The sequence below is a fragment of the Nothoprocta perdicaria genome, unplaced genomic scaffold (genome assembly GCF_003342845.1).
Source record: "Nothoprocta perdicaria isolate Ctin4 unplaced genomic scaffold, notPer1 scaffold_91, whole genome shotgun sequence".
Taxonomy (NCBI): Eukaryota; Metazoa; Chordata; class Aves; order Tinamiformes; family Tinamidae; genus Nothoprocta; species Nothoprocta perdicaria.
The window spans coordinates 2,905,582-2,926,963 of NW_020456210.1; the positions used below are offsets into that span (position 1 = coordinate 2,905,582).

Here is a 21,382-nt window from a genome sequence, read left to right on the forward strand (position 1 = left end):
TGCCTTTTTGTCTCATGTGTTCACAGACCAACAGTGCTTTTAGGATGGGAAACAGCCATTTTTCTAATAGGCTTATGTGGTTGAGATGAGGATGCCCTTCTCCTGATCAGAGTACATGAGAACTTTGGTAAAACACAGATAATTAGCAAACTTCTCTGCTTCATTTTTCCCCTTGAACCACATCACTTAGGACTGACCTTCTTCATTTACTGCTTTTCATGTGCAAGAGGCAACTTGGACACTTGTAGGAAGACATTCTAGCCTAGAATGACCACCCCACTGGAGGCAAATGATTTTCTTAGAGGTTCTTACCTGTTCTTCCGAAGACAGAGGACTCGTTCGTGAGGTCTCCGCTGTGGGTGACGATCACCAGTCTGTACATCCTGCCCTGCCGCAGGTTCTGGAACGAGCACTGCTGCAGGTGCTGCTCGCCCGAGATCCTGTCGTGCAGGGATTTGTCCGGGTTGTACAGGAAGATGTCGTACGAGTCGAGCTCGCCCKGCGACGTGGTCCAGCTGAAGGAGAGCTGGCCAGTGGTGCTCTCTGTCACCTTCAGATTCGTGACAGCTGCCGGTACTGGGRAGGAGGATAAACACAGCAGTAAGTACCAAGGTGTCTAGCCACTAAGCTGAATCTTTACTAAGGCAACAGCTCATTACGGGAATATTTTCCTCTCAAGCCATAAGCAGCTAAGTAATGGCAATGGTAACCTTCAGAAGCCAGAGGAAGGCATTTATGAGGTGCCACTGAGTCTCTCCAACATGTTTGCGTTTCCCAATAGGGCCAGGTCTCCACTCTGTGCTCGCACAGAGCTCTCCATTAACTTCTGCGAGAAGCCTGGCTTGAGTAAAGCCTGCAAGACTTGGATTAAAATTTAGACATGTATATCCACGTCAAATCTTGGGCTAAGAGCTTTAGACTGTGTGAATTAAAAGCTTAAGAAYGATAAAGAATTCTGGTGGTTCCATAATGGACAGACTGAGGGAAGCACTAAGCACTTTGGTTTAATATCTTTAGTATRAACTACGACCACATTACGGTGCTAGGTATTTTCGGTTTCATATATCAAGCACATGTCAGGAAAAAGGGTGTGTAAATATCTGAAGTCTGCTCTTACTGGAYGCTTTCCAGGACCAAGATTTAAAGATGATTCATGTATTTAATGATATCTGACTGAGGAAATATAAATACACTGAGATGCTCTAGTTACCTGTTCGGCCAACAGTTTCTGCTCGCTTACTGAAGAGCCCGCCGCTGACTGTCAAAACTTGTATTTTGTACTTCTTGCCAGGTAATAAATCCTCAAATTTGTGTTGTTTGGCAGTAGCTGGCTCTGATTTGTTGCTCAGGAGGATTCCTTGCTCATTCAAGAGCAGAATGTCATATCTTTCAGCTACACCAGGAGCTTTCTGCCACGTTACTAGCAAGGAATGGCTGCTATAACCATGATCGGCAAATAATTCCTGGACAGAGGCGGGAACTGGAAGCAATAATTAAGAAGAGGACGTCACCAGGTAAAATATGGACCACTCAATACACAATTGTGAGGATGGCAATTAACAGAGAATATCTTTATAAATCTGCATGCTCACTTGTGGGAGTAAGGATGTCTGTGCATGTGTTTGTAGGTGCACATAATTCCTAGACATAACACACAGGCAGATGAAGCCAGAGAGTATCAAGGACGTCAGAACTGGAAATGGAGAGGCAAGAGATGCATTTAAATCACCATGAAAAGAGGCAGGTAGAAAGAGAGATGAATTGACAAACATTTAAAAAAGGCATATGAAAAGTTCTGAAAAGAAAACGCAGCCACAAACTGGTGCAAAATACGAACAGCATGTAACAGGCAGGGCTAGCTGGAAAGTCAAGCCCACAGCAAACACATGCCAAGCACAAAAGAGAGGGGAAGGACCATGAGCAACTCGTGCCACTGTGACACACAGCGTGTCAATAGGCAGTACACCGGGGCTATGTGCCGAAATGTCACATATTCTATGTGACATACCCTCAGGTGTGGGGAAATCCAAACTTGGTTGGATACCCTCCACACCTGAGGGTATGTCACATAGAATCACAGAATCATCAGCAGGCAGTGTSCAACTCATCAAACAAGACTGGGCTTCGGGGAAATCCTCGTGCCATTTGCAGCCTGTCTCAGAGGAAAGCTCAGAGGAACCTACCTGTCCTGCCCAGGGCCGCCACGCTGCTGTGCAGGGCGCCGCTGTTGGACTGCACCACCACGCGGTACTGCTCCCCGGCCTGCAGCTTGGGGAAGGTGAGCTCCGAGGCGTGCTTGGAGAGCGCCTGCGAATCGAGCTGCTGCGCCTGCTGAAACAGCGTCACCGTGTAGGAATCGACGTCGCCGCCGCCGGGCGCCCAGCTCACGCGCAGGCTGTCGCTCGTGCCGCCGTGGGAAACGTGCAGGTTCCTCACGGCGCTCGGCACTGGAAGCGAGAGGAACAAGAGGCACCCGCTCACAAATCTCCTATTTTACTCAGTCTTTTAAATTCCTGCCCTTTTTTAATGGCTAAAGCAAATGATTCAAAGGTTGGGGGGCATTTGCAGGTATAGGCAATTTCACTCGTGTAGGTAAACACAGTAAGGTTGCAGGCATTTGTATAGGACTGTGCCATTTTAAAAGGGCAAATCAATATCTTCACAGAAAGGGCAAAGAAAAAGTAAGTTAAAGTAAAAAAGTTTGCCTGTTCCTTTATCTKGATAATCTCCCTCTTCTTTATCTGGATAATCTCCCTCTTCTTCAAATAAGGTTTTAAAAACTTCTCAGAAAATCTGAGATTTTTTTTCTGTACATTTAGTTAACCATTTTATAATCCAGCCCTTTCATTTCAAGTGGGCAAACAGAAGCATGAACTGACTCAAATAATTAAGCCAGAGATGCTAAGTAAACAACTGGCATGCATGGCAATAACAGAAACTTAGCGCTGACATCTTGACACGGTCTCTATGCAACAAACCGAGTTAGCTGCCAAAAATCAAATATTGGTGACTGTGACATTTGTTTATTAAGGGTAGATCAAACTGAAGTATTAGTACAGTTTTCTATGAGAGCTGCTGATTTGGTGCCAGGCTTACAAGAACTCACATAGCAGCACAACTCAGCCCTGAGTTTCTGCTCTTCATCCCTTCCTCTAGAAAAGCTGCAGTGCATGTTTTAAATAGTGCCTCGTGTGTTACCTGTCAGGCCTTCTATGAAAGTAGCACGCTGAGCATCTCCACTGATTGTCAAGACAAGGATTTTGTATAGACGCCCTGGAGTCAGTGCTGTGAACCAATACTCCTCTATGGTGTTTCCAAGGAAAATGGGTGGGAAGACCTTCATATCATTGAAGAGGAGCTGAATCTCGTATTTATCAACATCGCCTTCAGCCTTTAACCAAGTTACCTGCAGGTCCTCTGTGCTCCTGTTACTTAGAGTCAGATCCTTAACTGAGGCTGGCACTGAGAGAGCAAGACAAGAAACTTCTCAGTACTTATTACCATTATACAGATCACAGCGAAACAGTAACAGCTTTGAGATAACAGCTTTAAGACTATGCTCCTGAGCTAAAGCTTTGCATTCAGTTCCTCAGGAAACACAACAGATGACTGCACTTAACTGTAAAGGGGTCTTTCTTTCTTGCTGTGCCCTACTTAGCACCAGAAGGCCCTATTCCAGGACAAGGAGTTCACAAAGCATCAGTATAAAAGTAGAAACKGAGAGTGAAATACACTCTTCACTTTCTACTTGTCGTTCACTTAAAAGTTACAAATTAAATACTGCTCTCCATCTCTAGAATGACAGCTATTTGAACAGTCACACTCTCAGCATTCAAGGGTTAAAATGATACAGGATTTTGAGCCCAGGTATAGTAAACAGAAAAAAAGAAGGCTCTCCACCTGTTTCTGTGGTATTTACTTACTTGTTCTGCCGTAGACCCTTGCACTAGTTTCGTATTTCCCACTTCGTGTACTGACAGTGACACTGTACTGCCTCCCCGGCACCAGATTAGTGAACACACATTCATTTTCATCCTTAGGGACACTCTCTGTTTGGACGAAGTCGTTGTTGTTCTTRATGATCACCTCATAATTATCAAAGTCACCAGAGGCATGTAACCAGGACACCTTTAAGTAGTCGCTCCTTGCAGAATTGCTGACAGTAAGTCCATGAACACTAGAAGGGACTGCAAGKAAAAAAAACCACACACAATTAAAGATTCAGAAAGCGACAATTTTCCAAGTAACAGCAGTTGCTGTAGTGGATTATATTTGTGGTCATTTGCAGATATTTCTGAGGAAGCTGCAAAAAGCCCACACCGTGGATTTAAGCAATAACCTATGTGCTAAAATAGCAACTTTATGAATTTCCATTAGAGGCTGGTTTACATCCTAAACCATGGAGGCAGTTTCCCTTCCCAGTTTTGTGCCTTTTGGAACAACTCTGTCAGTTCTGGTTAGGRCAGTAAGTTTCACAGGCTCACGGTAGCCCTGAATTTGCTGCTGCTTCTTACTTACATGACTGTCCCCTAGATTTTGTCTTCCATGAGGAGTCTAGAATTGCATGTTCTTGATATTCTTCATCATTTAAAAGCCCATTATCATGTTTCTGTTAGTCTGCTGTTTACCAACTAAGAAATCCCATTTTTTTCAAACTTGGAAGAGGMTTCTGGACACTTTTGATCATTACTGCCACTCTTCTGTGAAATTTCTCTATTCTTGTTATAACCTCCTTAAACTTGGCAAGACCAAAAGACACAGTGTTACACATTTATATAGCCATTTACTAGTATTTTCAGAACCCAGTACCTATTCTATTCTTTCAGTGTCTAAATAATTTTCTGGGGGCAGATATTCTGCAGGATACATGTGAGGGGAGAGAGTGACTAAGTGCAAAAAATGCATTTGAGTCAATTTGACATTTGCTTTCTACCCACTCAGAACTGACACTCTTCCATTATGTTTTTCTCCTTCATGCTCACACACAGAAACCCTGACACTCTTGTTGATATTAGCCTCAAAAGCTCTGCAGATACGCTGATTTTGGGGGAGCATGGCAATAGATTTATTGTTGTTAGTCCCAATACTTTTCTTCATGACACAGTGACACTTTGGTTTGCGAGGCCTTGCTCCTGACGTTTTTACATCAGCTTCCATGGAGAAAGTTCAGGACACCTGGCTTTTATTCATGCTGAAGTCATTTGATATGACATAAAGCAGCAGCAGGGGCATAAGAATAAGACTAAGTCTGCAAGGCTGCAATTTTATGAGTTGATCCTCTAACCTCCAGTTACCCCATCCACGTTTTGACCAGATATTCACAGCTTCTTGGCAACACCTAGCCAAAGGTGCTACCTGCTTCCCTCAGAAGCTCTCTTTACCTGTTCGTTCCTGGCTGAAGGAATAATTCTCATACTTCCCGCTCTTGGTGGTGATCATCACATTGTACAGCGTCCCTGGYGTAAGGCTGCTGAAGGAGCATTCGCTGAGGGCTTTGGAAATGGTGAGAGTCTGAACAACCTGGTCGCYGTGAGAGAGAGTCACCAAATAACTGTCTACGTCTCCAGCAGCCGGCAGCCAAGAAACACTGAGGTAGTCACTGCGGCCTGAGTTATTCACCGTCACTCCGGTCACACTGGAAGGAACTGTGTAACAAAGAAGGAAAAGCAGACGAGCTTTAGCTGGCTAATTCCTAGGGATGCGAGTATGCCTGGAATGCAACCCTGCAAAATAAACATGCCTTCGCCCTGAGAACTAGCAAGCTCGGCGCCGGCTCCCACGGAGCAGCAGGCGTCTGCTCTTCCCAAACTCTGTGAGGGACGTTGTTGCCTTTGGGGGCACATTCCCAGCACTTCTCAAGTCCCAGAAGATGAGCTGCCCTCTCACTTTGCCATGCGGCACTAACAGGAATAAGCGCTAGTGCTCACGCTGAGCTGGGAAGTGTCTCATTTGCAATGGATCCTCTGACGCCTGGTGGCCAAAGCTCGAATGCAGTCTGTGGTTCTGTGGAGCTGCCTGGCTCCACGTCGCTGTCAGTGTCACCTACAAGGCTACTGGGGAATTACACTGTCAGACCCTACTTATAATCAACTGCCCCATTTTCCCCGGGCTCTCACACACYGAACTGACTCACCTCAGTGCAGGAGTTGGCCATCAGTTGTCAGAGGCAACAATATTTCAAGATTTCACAGAATATTCCTATGTATGTAACACCTTTTGGTGTTCCCCAACTGCAAAGGGCAGAATGCCTGCCTTTTGCCAAGCTCTATAAAGGTAAGTTACACTGTTTGTCCTTTTTCCCTATATCGCAGTATCTAGAGGACTGGTGTTACATTTCATGGCTCATGAAACCTTTGTAATTTGATACAACAGTAAATACTATTCTACCCAGGATAATGGGGGCTTCATAAAGAGTAATTTTTCCTCATGAGCAATATATAACATTCAACATTGACTGYGTGAGTTGGGCCTGTTTAGCTTGGAGAAGAGAAGGCTGAGAGGGGATCTGATTAACATGTATAAGTTCATGAAGGGGGAATGTAGGGAGGAAGGGGCCAGGCTCTTCTCAGTGGTGGCAAGGGCAAGGAATAATGGGTGCAAACTGCAACACAGGCAGTTCCATCTCCATGTGACGAAGAACTTCTTCACTGTGAGGGTGCCMGAGCCCTGGCACAGGCTGCCCAGGGAGGCTGTGGAGTCTCCTTCTCTGGAGATCTTCCAAACCCGCCTGGATGCCGCCCTGTGSCCCGTGCTCTGGGTGTCCCTGCTGGAGCAGSGGGYTGGACTGGGACTGGGTGATCTCCAGAGGTCCCTTCCAACCTCAACCATTCTGGGATTCTGTGATTCTGAACAGGAGCAAAGGAACAAGGTGTATAGCTGAAACCCTCATGTTTCTGAATTTTCAGTCCAACAGCTTAACTGTAAGTCCATTTTCTATAATAAACTCAGCCTTTACAAGTCTACAAAAGACCAGGTGGGGGATTTCTTGCTTACCTGTCCTCCCTTCTGCAATTGTCTGCCTGGAAGATATGCCCCCACTGACAGTGGTTACAACGACTGAGTAGAGTCCTCCAGGTTTCAGGGGGTGGAAATGGTATCTGGTGGTTTCACTGGGAACTGTCTCATTTTTAATGACAACATTCTCATGAATCAGTAGGACTTGGTAGGAGTCTACATCCCCCAGGGCTCTTGTCCAGTTGGTAAACAAGCTGTTGGTCGATCCCTGACTTGCCACACTCAGACCAGTCACTTGGGCTGGCACTGCAATGCAAAATGTCATATTGTTACTGAGAAGCAACAAAATACAACAAAACAACCCCCCCAGATAACTCAAGTTTAGTCACTCTGAGGAAGTGCATCAAAAGAACATTCCAATTTACAGCCAGACTCAACAAGACTAAAAATAATCTAACTGTGGCCTGCTTCCTGTCTGATGGGATGTGGTCTATGGGAACTATCTGTGGCACAGCAAGGTCTTTTGGGCTTCGGAACAGCTTTTCATGGTCAGATGAAAATGATTCAAGAATGGAGAACTAGAAAAGACTGAATTTTATAAATGTCATTAAGAAAAGCAAACAAATTAAGAAATGTCTTGTTTTTGTGATGACTATTTTGTACACAGACTGTCTCTTTCATTCTCTTTTTTCTCTCCTATTTCCTAACTCTCGCTCCTCTTAAACTGCAAATCAATTCCATGAATATCTCATAGTCATTTACACCTCAGGGGAGCTTCAGGCTCTTTCATTTTTGTGGTAAATGAGACGGATGTCTTTGGTTTTATCTTTTATTTTTACACTAGAAGATCTTGATATTAAATTTTTCTGCCATCAAAAGATGAAATAATTGTTAAACAATTATAGCATTTCTAAGCACTAGATGCTAAAGCTTGCAGATCAAAAAGAAGAAAAAAGAATATCTAGCACAAATTTTACCCAAAGTTCTTTTGTCCTTCTAACTTGACAATTTAATCAAAGTAAGGGAATATGGCTACTTCTTCCTTTAACTTTAGAAAATGTGATTACAAAGTCCTCTCTTTTATATTGATCTTTTTGCACACATACTACTGAATTTGAGATCATTAACACAAGCTGAAAAATGAGACACACAGATGAAAAACAATTCATGTAGAACTTGATTTTTTTTATAATATTTTCCTAACAGAATCTCAGGTTTCACTGTAAGCTGACAAATTAGGGATGCATGGAAGACTTATTTCTGTCACATTTGCAACATATATTTTACAAGCAGGGTAGGTTTTCTTATAAAGAAGACTCAAAAGACTGGGGTGCTTATTAAGATCTATGCTCCAAATGCATAATGTTCATTCTTCAACACTTCAAACGTAGGGCCGACRAGTTATCCCTACCTGATTTGCTTTCAAGCATTGATTTGTAATAGTGAAGCGGGGCATGGCAACCTTTATGCTGGAATGGGCCTCCTCAAAGGGTGCAAGGCAGAAGGAAATGAAACCCCAACTATCTAATCACAAAGCAGAGAAAGTCAAGTGAAACTTTACAGGCCTTGGAAGGAGTTAAAACACTCAGTAAAGGACATTATCAAGCCAYGGGCATGATTAGATCCACGCACCAGCAGCTTGTTTCTTCCTGTGCTGTGCCAGCCCAGAGCTCCATTTTAGGTCTGCTTGCATAACAACAGGAGCAGAGCAGAGGAACACATGTAGCTTAAAACTTGCACACGGGCACAACGTTAGCACCCTGCAGGGGAACGGGACTTCCCTTGTGTCACAGTCCTCATCCTGAGTAACAGGCAGAGATTTCGGAATCAGAAGAGCAGAAAGATTCGAAATATGTTTTCAAGGTTGCATATGTTTTGTGTCTCTCAATCTTGGAATGTTTCCCCTAAAGCAACATTTTCCTGTTTTTTTTTTTTTTTTTCCAGATGATGCATGCTTTGAATCAAGGAAGTGACTTTCCCTAAGATAGGCAGTTAAAATTGTTCTTCTTATATGGAATCTTGTGCTAATGTAAATTGATCAGACGTGACATCATATTGCAGAGAACAGTTTTGCCAGGAATTACATATCCATTTCCTCAAACTTTTAAATAAACACTGCAAGGCATCAGATGGGGGTATAAATGACACACACAGAAACAACTTATTTTGCTGAGGAAATAAATGAATAAATAAATGAAAATTCAAGGCTTTTGACACTTGGACACTGCTTCACTATGAAGCAAACTGAGCTGTTGTTAGTTACAAGAAGCAAAGATTAAAATAGATGGACAGTATGGCACCTGTTCTTCCTTCCACTGAAGTCCAGTTGCTTAAAATCCCACTAATGGTAGTAACTGTAGCTGTGTATTTTCTTCCAGGTACCAAGTCTGTGAACGTGAATTCCTTAGCCTCTTTTGCAAGCCCCTTTTTTATGACAGTAAGGTCCCTGTCTCCCAGTGAAACCACGTAGCTGTCCCACTCTGCAACAGGGGTCGTCCACATGACACTCAGCGAGGACTCATTGGCGTGCTTGACACGGAGCTGGAGAACAGGCTCTGGAGCTGCAGAGGTGGACAAATATCATAGTAAGCACAGAAACTTGTAGTGGATACACATGTAATTCAAGCTACTATAAGGAATTAAGCTATAAGAGTGAGAGCAACAGAATATTGGTGGTATCCCAAGGAGATTCTTCATCTATGTCAAGGAGGCAAATCTAACAAATAGAGCATTTGTGCTTCTTTCAACAAAAGTCTGTAGACTTCAACAATTTATTATGGCTCTAACATTTAGATTTAAACTTATGCCAGATTATCCATCTCTGGGTGAACAGAAATTCAGGGAGTCAGTGAGCCTCCTCTTGAATTGTGGATCCTATACACATATGTAAAACATTCATACCAGAAGATATAGCTAGGCCAATCTAGCTGTGACAAAAAAGCAGGTAAACTATCAGGTCGGAGTGACAGTCTGATTTTGCTCGAGTTAACTCACTAAAGTTGAGGGTTGCTCCAAAATTGCAGAGAAATAAAGGGAAGTGTTTGACCTTGCACCAGTGAATTGCTCTGTGTGTGTGTGTGTGTGTGTGTGTGTGTGTGTGTTTGCACACATGCACACGTGCAGAGAAGATACAAGACATTTGCCACTAATGGCAGTTTCTTTTGTCTCTTACTCTGCATTGGTATCACCAAAATGCAACTTGTTTTCCAAGGCTGTTGGCTTACATAGGAGAAAATTAAATCAGAACAAGCCCTAATATGTGTGCTTCACAACACGTACATTATGTACCCGACTGTGGGGTCAAATACAGCTGTGAAACAATCACTGGTGCAAATTATTTATTTGGCTGTGTCTAATCTCTTGGCTGTGTCAGCAAAAAGTAGCACCATCAAGTTAAACAATGTTATTCTTGATTTATATCAGAGCAACTGAGATCAGGACCTTGCTTGCTCTGATAATGTCAGCTAAAAATGTTGGAGGATGTTTCAGTTCTGTAGCTTCCACTGGCCTTGCCATTGAGCAAATCAACAAAGTGGAAAGCCTCAAGGAGTAAAAGGTAAGGGCGTCACAGGCAAGGAAGGCAACGGGAAGGATGAAAGTAACGCAGGCTCCCTTATCTTATCTCTCATTCTCCCGTGAGATAAGGATCAGGCTGTGCCTGATAATCTCCTCCTTCTTGTTCTCTGAATTGCACTCATTTTGCATCCACAGAGGAGAATCATCAACAACCATATTGCAATTATTTTTTTAGTTTGAAGGAATTGGGTGTGGATTTAGCTTACTCCAACACACCCCCAAAGAATTCCACTGCAGTCACTGTAGTGCAGATGGATTTTCTTTGGAAAAGTTGACTTGAACAGACTTTTCACATCTTCATCATGGATCACAGGAGCTAGAATCGGGATTTTGTGGAAGAACCACACTAAGACTAACTGACTTTAGCCAATTTTGGCTAACGCCACTAACCACTAACCACTTTGCTGTCAAGGCTGGCAGGAATACCAGTTTGCCATTGTTCACACTGAAGAACAGTGTCTGAAGAACAGAATACAGGAAGCTTGATACCGCTGTCCTATGGGTGTACTTATAGGGGGCATCTGCAACCAGCTACAACAGGTAGCAGTGAAACGTTGCAGAGCCAGCGTTGTGTCTTGGTTAGGGCAGAATGGTGATACGATTCCCTAAACCTTCACTAACAGTATATTGACCATGAAAATAAGTGCTGACAGCTTCCACAGAACTGCTGAAAACGCTGATTGCTATTGCTTGCATGGGAGCTGAGCCTGAACAGCGCAACTCGTTTCCACCTATCCCGGTAATGTCTGCCTGACCAAGCCCACGGCGTTGGGTGGCTCGGTGCTCCCCGGGCCGGCGCTGACCTGTTCTCCCCGCGCAGCGAGCCGAGCTCYGCAGGGCGCCGCTCTCCACGAGGAGCTCCACGTCGTACTGCCTGCCGGGGACGAGGCCCACGTCCCGCACGAGGAACTCGCGCGCCTCCTTGGGCAGCGTGGCGTTGAGCAGGGCCGTGGAGGCGTTCCAGAGGAGCAGGCGGTAGCGCTGCCAGTCGCCGGGCGGCGGCAGCCAGCGCACGCGCAGCGAGCGCGGCCGCCCGCTGGCGCTCAGCTCCGGCACCTTCTGCGGRGCTGCAAGGAGAGAGGCAGGCGGCACCGCTGAGGCCGGCCCGCCCGCGGGGAGCGCGCGGCCTCGCGTCACGGGGACCACGGCATGAGGCATCCGGCACAAGGCAAGGACGGTCATTTAAAGATAATTTAAAGGTAGTTTTCAGTCTTCCCTGCCTGTCAGTGTTTGCCGCTGACAGCAGAAGTGGGGAGCCCTTCACAGCGCTGGGAAGATGTCCCACGCGCATCTTGAGAAGGGCTCGGGCAGTGCCCTCGCTTAGCTTCCCAGCTGTTTTCTGGAGCCAATTAAGTTCACTGGGAATCTGTCAATCGATTTGTCAAAACTAAGGCTAAACTTCAATCATTCAATCATATTCAATCAATATTCTGTGATTGTGGGCCAAACTACAGCCTGGTGGCTGCTTCCACCACAGGCTTGTGTGTCCTTGTCCCTCCTGCCTGTGAGGCACCAGGGTTCAAACCTCAGCTTATTAAAGCCTGTCCTCTGCTTGACAGACTGTAGGCCACACTGGGACAGWGACCTGCCTGTCCTGCCCACTAACGCTTTTCTGGTTTTCGTGGAATACTTAAATAGGAACCCCATGGAGGATGTGGAAGACTGATGCATTAGGTGCTAGGACACAGCCAGCTCAGCATGAGAGCCCTGACACCAGCATTAAATGTAAACTATGAGGCTAGAGGAATGCTGTCATGTGTCATCATGCTTTTTCTGGCTCAGTTAATATTTAATTACTCAGGGCATAGYAATGATTGAGAGGTTTCCAGCAGCACCACCAAGTACTTATCAGCTTCACTTCCACAGGCCTAGCTCGATATCAAGGCTAGGTCTCCCACATACCAACAAATATGAGAGATGCCTTTCAACTGCTGATCAAATTGATAAAAGCAACCAGTATTTTGTTAAGAAGCACTCTTGCACTTGAACCATATCAGAAGAAAGGCTCATCCTTTTCAGACTGGCTGGATGTTATTATKCCCAAATTTCCAGTCCCTGAGATGTCCAGCACTTGCCACCTTGTTTCTCTGAAGGTTATAATGTCCCAGTGCAGACCAATGTAGATTAGGTTCTCAAGCACCCAACTCCCTCCCTTACAGACAGATCCTAAGTGCCAAAGCCCGTCAGTATCTAGACCTGGCAACCCAGGTTTATAAACTTAAYTTGTCACAGGTATCTGCTGAGGTGACTCGAGTACTAAAGTTCTTGATAACTACAGAAAAGGAAAACCCGGGGAAGGAGTTGCCTATGTTCAGCATCTTTGGAAATGGCACTTCTAGATCCCCTGCACTGAAGAGATCAAAAATTCAGATATAAATGTGTTGTGTGAGGGCCTGAGGCTCTCCCTCAGATGGAAACAGTAATCTTAATGGTGTTTGAGGTAGGCTGAACAAACAAAAATGACATGTTCTTCTCTGGCCTTGTAAGTAACAGACTCAAAGACCTTACAGGTATCTTCCAGCCTTATCATTCAACACTGAAAATGAGGCAGTAGCTAGATTTGTCAAGGACGTTTCTGCTTTTCATATGGCATGTTTAGTTCTAAATGATAAACATCCTGTAAAACAAATACTCTGCTTTCTCTCTGTCCCACTCACGTTTTATATTTATTGGTGCCGAACTACCAATTTCTGTATGTAATCTTCACCCTATTTTTTTCCCAAATTCTCACAAATGTTTCTCATCTAAATTCTACCTGCATTGGGATACTGTGGAGAAGATAAGATGTTTTTGTGACCAGTGATGCTGCAGGAGAATTGCATAAGGATTTTTCACATTTAGGATTCATACATGAGACATCTGAGAGAAAATTATACTTCTAAAAGAAGAGAAATGAAACATAACCCAGCACTACCCAGACTGCTTTATGCTTTCCTTTGTCCATGCTATTTGCAGTAAAGAAAGCTGAGACCTCATCTTTTCCTATGTGTAGATTTGTGCTTGGTGCAAGGGGTAATATTATATCAAAATTACTTAAAAAACCACCAACAATTTGTTGGCATGCAGGCTCTCCTCTACTGTAACTCATTTTATATATCATGTGATGCTGAATCCTAGATAATAAACTTAGGTAGAAGTGGAATACAGTGGAACAGTTTTGTCCCAGGCTCATCCATCTATCCGCTCCCCAAATGCCTCCATGTTTCCTGCTCTCCAGTTATGCTGTTCCAGCTACTGGCTGCCAGGACACTCTTGCCAGAGGGGCAGGAAGGAGTATTCCCGGAACAATACTGTGCTCTTTATCTTATTTTGCCTGGAACCCACATCATTTTGTCTCCTGCAATGAGTTTTCTGCAAGGCCAGTGCAGGCAGAAACAGCATGGGTTGCAGTGTTCTCAGTGAAGGTGAGGACTTACTTGTTCTGCCAGTTGCCACCGTCTCAGTGAACAGTTCACCACTGACTGTGCGGGCGGTGACCTGGTACAGACGTCCCGGAGTCAACTTGTCAAAGTGAGTCTCTGTGACGGATGGCTGTAAAGTTTTGACTTCTTTAACTGATCCAAGATGAGAGAGAGTGATATTATAGAAACTGAGGCTTCCTGGAGGTCTTTGCCACTTCACTTTCAAGGTATCCAAGCTGTCGTCGTTAGTCACCGTCAAATCTAAGACTTCAGCTGGGGCTAAAAGGAAAGAGAAYGAGATATTACAACTACAGAACATATGAGACCTACTGCTTTCAAACTATGATAGGAAGTTCTGCTTTCAAATGGTTACATGAGATCAAATACGACTGACAGAATATGAACAGTAAAAAGGGCTACAGCAACAGCAACAGCCCTGCTTCTGATAATCTGCTCCAGAGCTCCCATCTCTTGTGATGCCCACTATCACTTCACAGAATGGTAAAGCTGTTGGTCATGCCCATATTTGCTGCTAATAATGACTGTAAAACAAAACAAGCCCGTGCTCCTAAGTACAGAGATGTCTGCGTATACATCTGCAGTGTAAACACTGGAGCAATACCAGACCTGCACCACATTATGTGAGATTGGATTCAAATTCATTACTTCTACCTTTCCAGCAAAGGAAAAGCATAACCACCTCCAATAACTTCATTTTCAGGCTAGGAGCACTCTAGGTATCAAAACAGGGGATGGTGAATTGTAGATGGAACATTTTTATACTCGGAGCAAGCTTGCGAGGTTTACAATTTTTTGCACAACAGGAGGAAATCAAGATTCTGGATAAATAAAACAACAGATAATCCCCAGAATGGCCAATGGTAGGTGACAATAGCATTCATCCATAGGCCCTAAAAGTAACAGACTTTAGGCTGAGACTGTTAACTCCTAAATTCAGATGCTGAATGCAGCCRCCTAAATCAGTTGTGTAGCCAAGTTAGCTGCTAAACTTGCTTGGAGTGGCTGTGACTCCCTCTACAGCCTTTGGAGAGAAGCATTTGCAGAAGACAAATGAGTCGCTGAAGCTTGGGGACATACACTGCAACACGATCCCRTCCTGTAAGAGTGACAAATTCCAAAACCATACCTGTCCTGACTGTCTTAAAGGTGCTGCTTTCCAGTCCTGCAGCCTGGCTTACGACAGACAGGTTATACAGGTGCCCAGCTGTAAGTCCAGAAAAAGTGTAAGAAGTCAAGGGATCTTCTTGGCTAATCTCCTGCACGGGGACACGATTATCCAGCAGCACCAGCCTGTATCGATCCACGTGCCCAGTGCCAGGAGACCACGAAACCTGGATYGTGTCTGTCGTGACACTCACTTGAATGTTTTCCACAGGGGACGGTACTGTTGGAATGAGAGAGAGATGCTTAAGGCCTATTAGCTAATTACAGTTTTGGCAATTCTTCCACGCTTAGGAAATGACTCCTAATGTTAGCCAGAATTTCATGTTTTGTTTATTTTTATTTATAACCAACGGATACTTAAATATGTGTATCTTGCCATGTAGAATAGTTACATAGATGGTTTAATTTCAAAATGAAGAAGTGCAAAATACTGTAGRGGATATATTAAAAGAGGTCCTACCAGTTACTCCACTTATATGAAGGTCAGATGTACTCTTATTTCCAGCAACTGCATTGAGGATGATATCATATTTATTCCCAGGGATGAGACTAGAAAAAGTGTTTTCCATTCTTGACATTCTTCCTGGTATGGAGACTTCTTGTATTTTTTTACCACTGTGATCAGTTAATAGTAGCTTGTAGAAGTCCACATTTCCTGGCGAAGGATCCCACCAAACCTGTAAGCTTGTTCGTGTAGTTTTTTCCTTATTAATTTCAAACTGAGGAGGTGGTAAGGGATCTGTAGTTAGGAAAAAAAATAAAAAGAACATAAAACCAGAAAGGGTATTTTTTGGGTTAGGATGGGCAGCAGTCTACATAAACAGCATAAAAAACTTCAAATGCTCCCCCTCTGCCACACCTTGCTGCAAATGTTATTCAAAATATCTTTTTCTTTCTATTCTTAAATATGGTGCTACTAGAACTGGCCTATAGGAGCGCCCTTGCTGAATACAGAACTGTGTGTATCTATATGTATACTCATACACACACACACCTATAGAAATGCATGTACAGCTGTGGCTGGAAAAAAAATGAGCCTGAAAATCTGCTGACTGCAGAAGTATAGCAACTGTATTAGGAAACAAAAACACAAAATCCCTTAAAATTAGACAGCGCCTTTACTTACTGTAGATACAGTGGTATCTATAAAGCAGCCTCCATTTCCTGGTGCTTACATGAACACTTTATTATTAATGGCACTTTTTAGCTGCATAGGCAGCACCAAGATGATAAAGCAACTCACASCTACTTCAGGCTCCCTCAGTGGCTGAGCTGACCACGAGCACTGACACATTAGACTGATGCTAAATACAAAGTTTTAAGAGCAGCAGTCCCCTGGGTTTGGGTGTTATCTTCAAACATCTTGAACAGCTTCTTACAGAATATGCTTCTGCTCTGCTAYACTACGCTATTATCCATATAATTTATTAAATATATATAAACATATTTAATATATATTAATATATATTTTTATATATATATAAATATATATATAAATATATACTGGATAAGCTTTTAAGAAATATCTTGAATTAGGATTTTGAGAAACTCTCAATAAACAACACAGGAATACTCTGTAGCTATCAAGTAAAATCACCTGCAAAATAGCAAGTACTCTATAACCATCATCCAAAACAGAAGATTCTGGTTGTTTGCATTCTCCAGGACTATTTCTCTCCCACAAAAGTTCGTGCAAACCARAAGAAACAGACTACACATTGGTGTAGCAAGGCATTGATAAAACTCTTTTTATTTCCCTATGCTGTTGCCTGATTCCCTAAACAAAGCAGGGGAAAGAGTGTAGATCACATCATTAAAAAATGCACTGTAAAGGCCAAAAAAGTAAAGGCAAAGGGGGGCCTACCCCTCCTCACAGGAATACAGCAGTGCCAGCAGCATGGGGCTATAGCTTTGACGCTGTCCTTCTCCAAAGCAGGGGTGTAGGCAGGGTCATCTGCTTCAGCTTTTGRGGCTATCCTTGTCATTCATGTGCAGGGGGAATTAGGGGGGAATTTTGAGCCCAGACCCTTTGAGCCTTTAGACCACTGGGACATGGCTGCTCTTCAGACAAAGAAATAAAAATTAAGAAAAAAAGTGAAGAAAAATAGCAGTCTTCATTTCTTAACCTCTTTTTTTAAGGTCAAACTACTACTGCTTAAAGACGGAAAAAAAAACCTCTCAAGTCAAAGCAGAGGCATACCAGACTTCAGGCCAAGTAGTTAAAACTTGACCAAGTTCAGCGATTCAAACAGGAGGTTTTAATGAAAAGTATCAGGAAATCTTAACAATAGGTTTGACTACCAGCTCCACCTATAATATATACTAATCCACTAAAGACTATTATTCTGGCAAAAGTGAATAGCAGGAGTACAGACTTGTTCCTTGAAGGCAATTGTTCTAATCAGAAAGGTCAAAGCTGGGGAGGCAGAAATAAACTCCAGTCCTGCACACGGTCACATGCAGCCGGCCAAAAAAATATTCAATTTGAGCGGCTGCAAGAGAACAGGCACCACGACAGTTGTCAAGAAGTTTAATTCTCACCCCAGCAGCAGCTAGGATTAGGGCTGGGGGAGCTACTCATTAGTCCTGGAAAAGCAATCGGTGCTATCGATCCATGATACTGCCATAGCTTCCATGAAGCAGGAGAGTGCCCATGTTTTCCGCGGGGCTCGGGCTSTCCTGGGCAAGGTGGCCTCCCTGGAAAGGGTTTGCGTGCCTAGAAGGTGAAGTTCAGAAGCGCAGACTTTATCTAATCTCTCTGGCCCAGCAAACAAAACACTCAGTGCTCTGCACATCCGCCCCGGCAGAGGAACAATGAGGCTGGGAAGTGCCTGGGCTGCGAGAGCCCTCCGTGGAAACAAACACTTAAAAAGCCATTTACATTGTTACACAAGTCCCTGCTGGCAGGCGCACAGCGCGCATGGAGCACAGGAATCCAATACTTTTCACAAGGATATTTTTATACCGCTTGATACGGCAGGGATTAATGCCGCCCCGCGCGCAAAGGGGCTGCCCAGGAGACCTGATGTTGCTTGAACTCTTCTGCACCTCCACTTGCACTGACAGGGGAGAGAATTCCCTTTCTGTGCACTTTGTGGGTATTTTCTCCAAGGGACAGATACGGCTACATCCAGCTCCAGGGACATGATCTRCAAAGACAGTTGGAATGGCAGAAAATCCCCTGCCTCGTCCAGGAGATAAGAGCCCAGGGCTAAGGACAGGGAATTCTTGATTTCCACCTATCTTCGGCTCCTACTAAACCATGTAATTTTTCATGCTGCTGCAAAAACTCTTAGCTTTGAATAAAACAGTAACCATAAAGATTTTTCTGTAGATGAAGTAAAGGGTTTTCATCTCACTGTCCTTAAGTATGGATATGCATTTCTTTGGGACGACGTGCATGATCTTTGCAACATTTTTTTTTAATGGCCATGCTTCTCACAACGAGTTATAGAAAATGAATCTGCCAGGCTGTATCTTCTTGGAGGGTAGACTTTTTAAGCTCTTTTCATTTAAATAGTAAACATTTTTTTCTGACAAAATTTTTTTTACCTGTTAGTTGTCTCAGTACAGTTTGCTTGGATTAGGCAGTAACAAAATCCATCGCTACAACACTTTAGTCTAAAAAAGGCTTAGAATAGTATTTATAAAYGTATTTWAAAAGTCTTATTTGAAAGCAGGTGAATTCCCAAGTCTTTCTTCACGGCTCTCACACCATTTTACTTCCATTTTTCAGCATACGCAACGGTCATACATTTAACCGTAATTTGGAATCTGTTTATATACAGGTGCTTTTAACTAAGATTTTAATTAAAGATCTAAAGTCATGCTCTGAAAATACACCACTGTAATATGTGCTATGCTGATTAAAGGCTTATAAGTATTTTATGTGAAAAACAGAAAGCCACAGTTCTAGTATCCCTTCTCCTACAGCAGCTTAGTCACAAAATCAGTTTAACTGAGTTCAATAGAAAAGGTGACACCAGAGGACGGGCAGGTGCCTGTGTTGTCACAGCTACACAATGTCACTCGTATGGCTTAGTTCTATGGGCTTATATAGTGTTTTATACGTGCATATGAAGAAACAGCAGCCACAATGCAAAATGCACCGGGCAGGCAGACTGGGTGCCTGCTAACACATCTGTAATCTAACAGATTTTCCACTGCAAATCTGTAGGTTTGCAGTGGAAAAATTATCTGTAGCTTGGAGCTGATAAATGGTGTCACTGGCCTTTTTTTCCCATTTCCTGCTTTCCCAAAATAGCAACAAACTACCAGTCTATGTGTGTCTGTATGTCTATGTATCCATGGCATATGCAGTGCATATACAGTTGCATTTTCACAGTTTTATTGAAGCAACTTTAGTTCTGTCCCAGAAGATCAACTACTTGCCTTTTCTAATTGGTAATCTATAGATCAAAATCCCTTCAGTAAATATACATGACACATCCACCTGAGTGAAGTAGCGTGGTTTATGTTATCAATATTTCATACACTTACGTTATATGCATCTATCAACGAAATAAAAGCGAATTCTCCACTCCCTCCTTGTCAGGTATTGAGAGTTTACAGAGTCTGGCTGTGCTGTAGACTTAACTCTGTCAGAATGTCAAATTTGCAAAAGGCACAGTTTAAATGTGCTGTTGTAACTGTTATTTTAAAGTATAATTAACACTCAAAAAGCGAAATTAGGTTAAGGATTTGGTCCTCTCTAAATATTTACATTAGAATCGTAACAATTATGCTACATGTTACTTTAAATCCTTAATCAGAATAGAACATACTCAAAATTTAACAATGTATTTTGGATTTTATGCATTTAGCTACTCTATCAATTCGCACAAGAAATGTGATGAAAAACTTAGAAGAGGGTCAAGATTGTGCAAATCTCAGCAGCAYTGGACGGGAGCAAAAAGCCAAAGCTTCTGAACTAGGTATATAAATAAATCTGAGCACATTCAGTGCATCAAGAAGATGCAAATATTCCAAAGAGCTAACTCATTCTGCAAGATGCAACACATGAGGTGGGATTCCTCTCACTTACTTACATTTCAGGGGCCCGGTTCAAGCTCCCCGTGCCCGTGCAGAAAGACGGGCACCTCCGAAGGGCCACGTAGCCCATCGGAGCTCACCAGGGAGCTCTCACCCAGTAGCAGGCACCACATTTCACATGGGTAAATTTTACACACATTACAACACTACTGACAGCAGAAGGCAACAGGTGAAGAAGAGCTTCCAGAAAACTAGTTTTAAATGCTGCCCCTAGTGGGAACCCTCTTAAAAAAAAAGGGGGCTCGCTTTACCTTGAAATACATGGAATTGACAGTACAACACAGGTTGCTGAGGTGAATAGAGAAAAATGAAAATTGAGAGCTAATTGATAATTTTAAGTGTGTTCCAGTGATGCAACAGACGTGACTGAATTTGGGTAAGCGAGGGACCGTGGAGCAGCTCAGCAGCCGTCCTTGCAGGACACCTGCACGTTCCCCTTCCCGTATTTCATGCTTTCCACCGATCTCTGCCATCCAAAMCCCAAACACAGACCGGGTTGCAGCAACGGCCACTAACTTGCAAGATTTCAGTGTGAACTTTAATCAGCCCCTCCTCTGGCATAGGCTGCATGGTACGACTGTTCTCAACTGTTGCTTCAATCACTCTCATCACCTTGCACTCTTGCAAAATCTATTTACCAAGAAAATAAAGGCCATGCTAATACATCAGTCAAATACTAATACATCAGTCAAAGYGCTGGGTAATTTGCTGCCTGTTTCTCCTGCTTCTGCTCCACCGGGGTTCATCTCCACCAAGCAAGGACGCTGATCCGCGCCTGTCGCCCTCACAACAGTGGATCCGTTCCCAAACAACGGGTGAGCAGAACCAGGAGCGGTCGGCACCGGGAACGCCACGGGTTGGAAGCACTGTTCCTGTGGAACCGTCACTCACTTCTGACACCGGCACCGCTCGCCGCCAGCTTTTGAAACGCGCGTTTCCTGCCGCGGGCTGAGGGGCTGGCACCGGCTGGGGCCCGCTGTGCCGGGTACCGGGGTACTGGGTACCGGAGTACCGGGTACCGCCGTGCCGGGTACCGGGGTATCGGGTACCGCCGTGCCGGGTACCGGGGTACCGGGTACTGGGGTATCGGGTACCGCCGTGCCGGGTACCGCGGCCAGCGCCGCCACCCGGGTCACGGACCGGCGGAGGCTGCAGCGCTCCCGGCGTTTGGGCACGCGGAGCCGCCGGCGGCCGCGGGAAGCGGCTGCGGGAAG

At 44.1% G+C, this 21,382-nt stretch overlaps 1 protein-coding gene across 1 annotated transcript in view; it reads right to left on the reverse strand.

Annotated features, from left to right (window-relative positions):
* Positions 1-17,698, reverse strand: part of PTPRB (protein tyrosine phosphatase, receptor type B) — a 36,012-nt gene extending 18,314 nt beyond the window's left edge. The window contains exons 1-13 of the mRNA XM_026052756.1: positions 17,658-17,698; positions 15,577-15,855; positions 15,079-15,336; positions 13,947-14,210; positions 11,334-11,597; positions 9,255-9,515; positions 6,994-7,260; positions 5,382-5,645; positions 3,924-4,187; positions 3,199-3,462; positions 2,184-2,447; positions 1,211-1,480; positions 313-576 (exon numbers count right to left, since the gene is read on the reverse strand). Of these exons, the coding sequence (XP_025908541.1) occupies positions 313-576; positions 1,211-1,480; positions 2,184-2,447; positions 3,199-3,462; positions 3,924-4,187; positions 5,382-5,645; positions 6,994-7,260; positions 9,255-9,515; positions 11,334-11,597; positions 13,947-14,210; positions 15,079-15,336; positions 15,577-15,855; positions 17,658-17,697 (3,223 nt within the window). The 5' untranslated portion in view covers position 17,698. The remainder of the gene's footprint in view (positions 1-312; positions 577-1,210; positions 1,481-2,183; positions 2,448-3,198; positions 3,463-3,923; positions 4,188-5,381; positions 5,646-6,993; positions 7,261-9,254; positions 9,516-11,333; positions 11,598-13,946; positions 14,211-15,078; positions 15,337-15,576; positions 15,856-17,657) is intronic.
* Between the last annotated feature and the right edge of the window lie 3,684 nt (positions 17,699-21,382).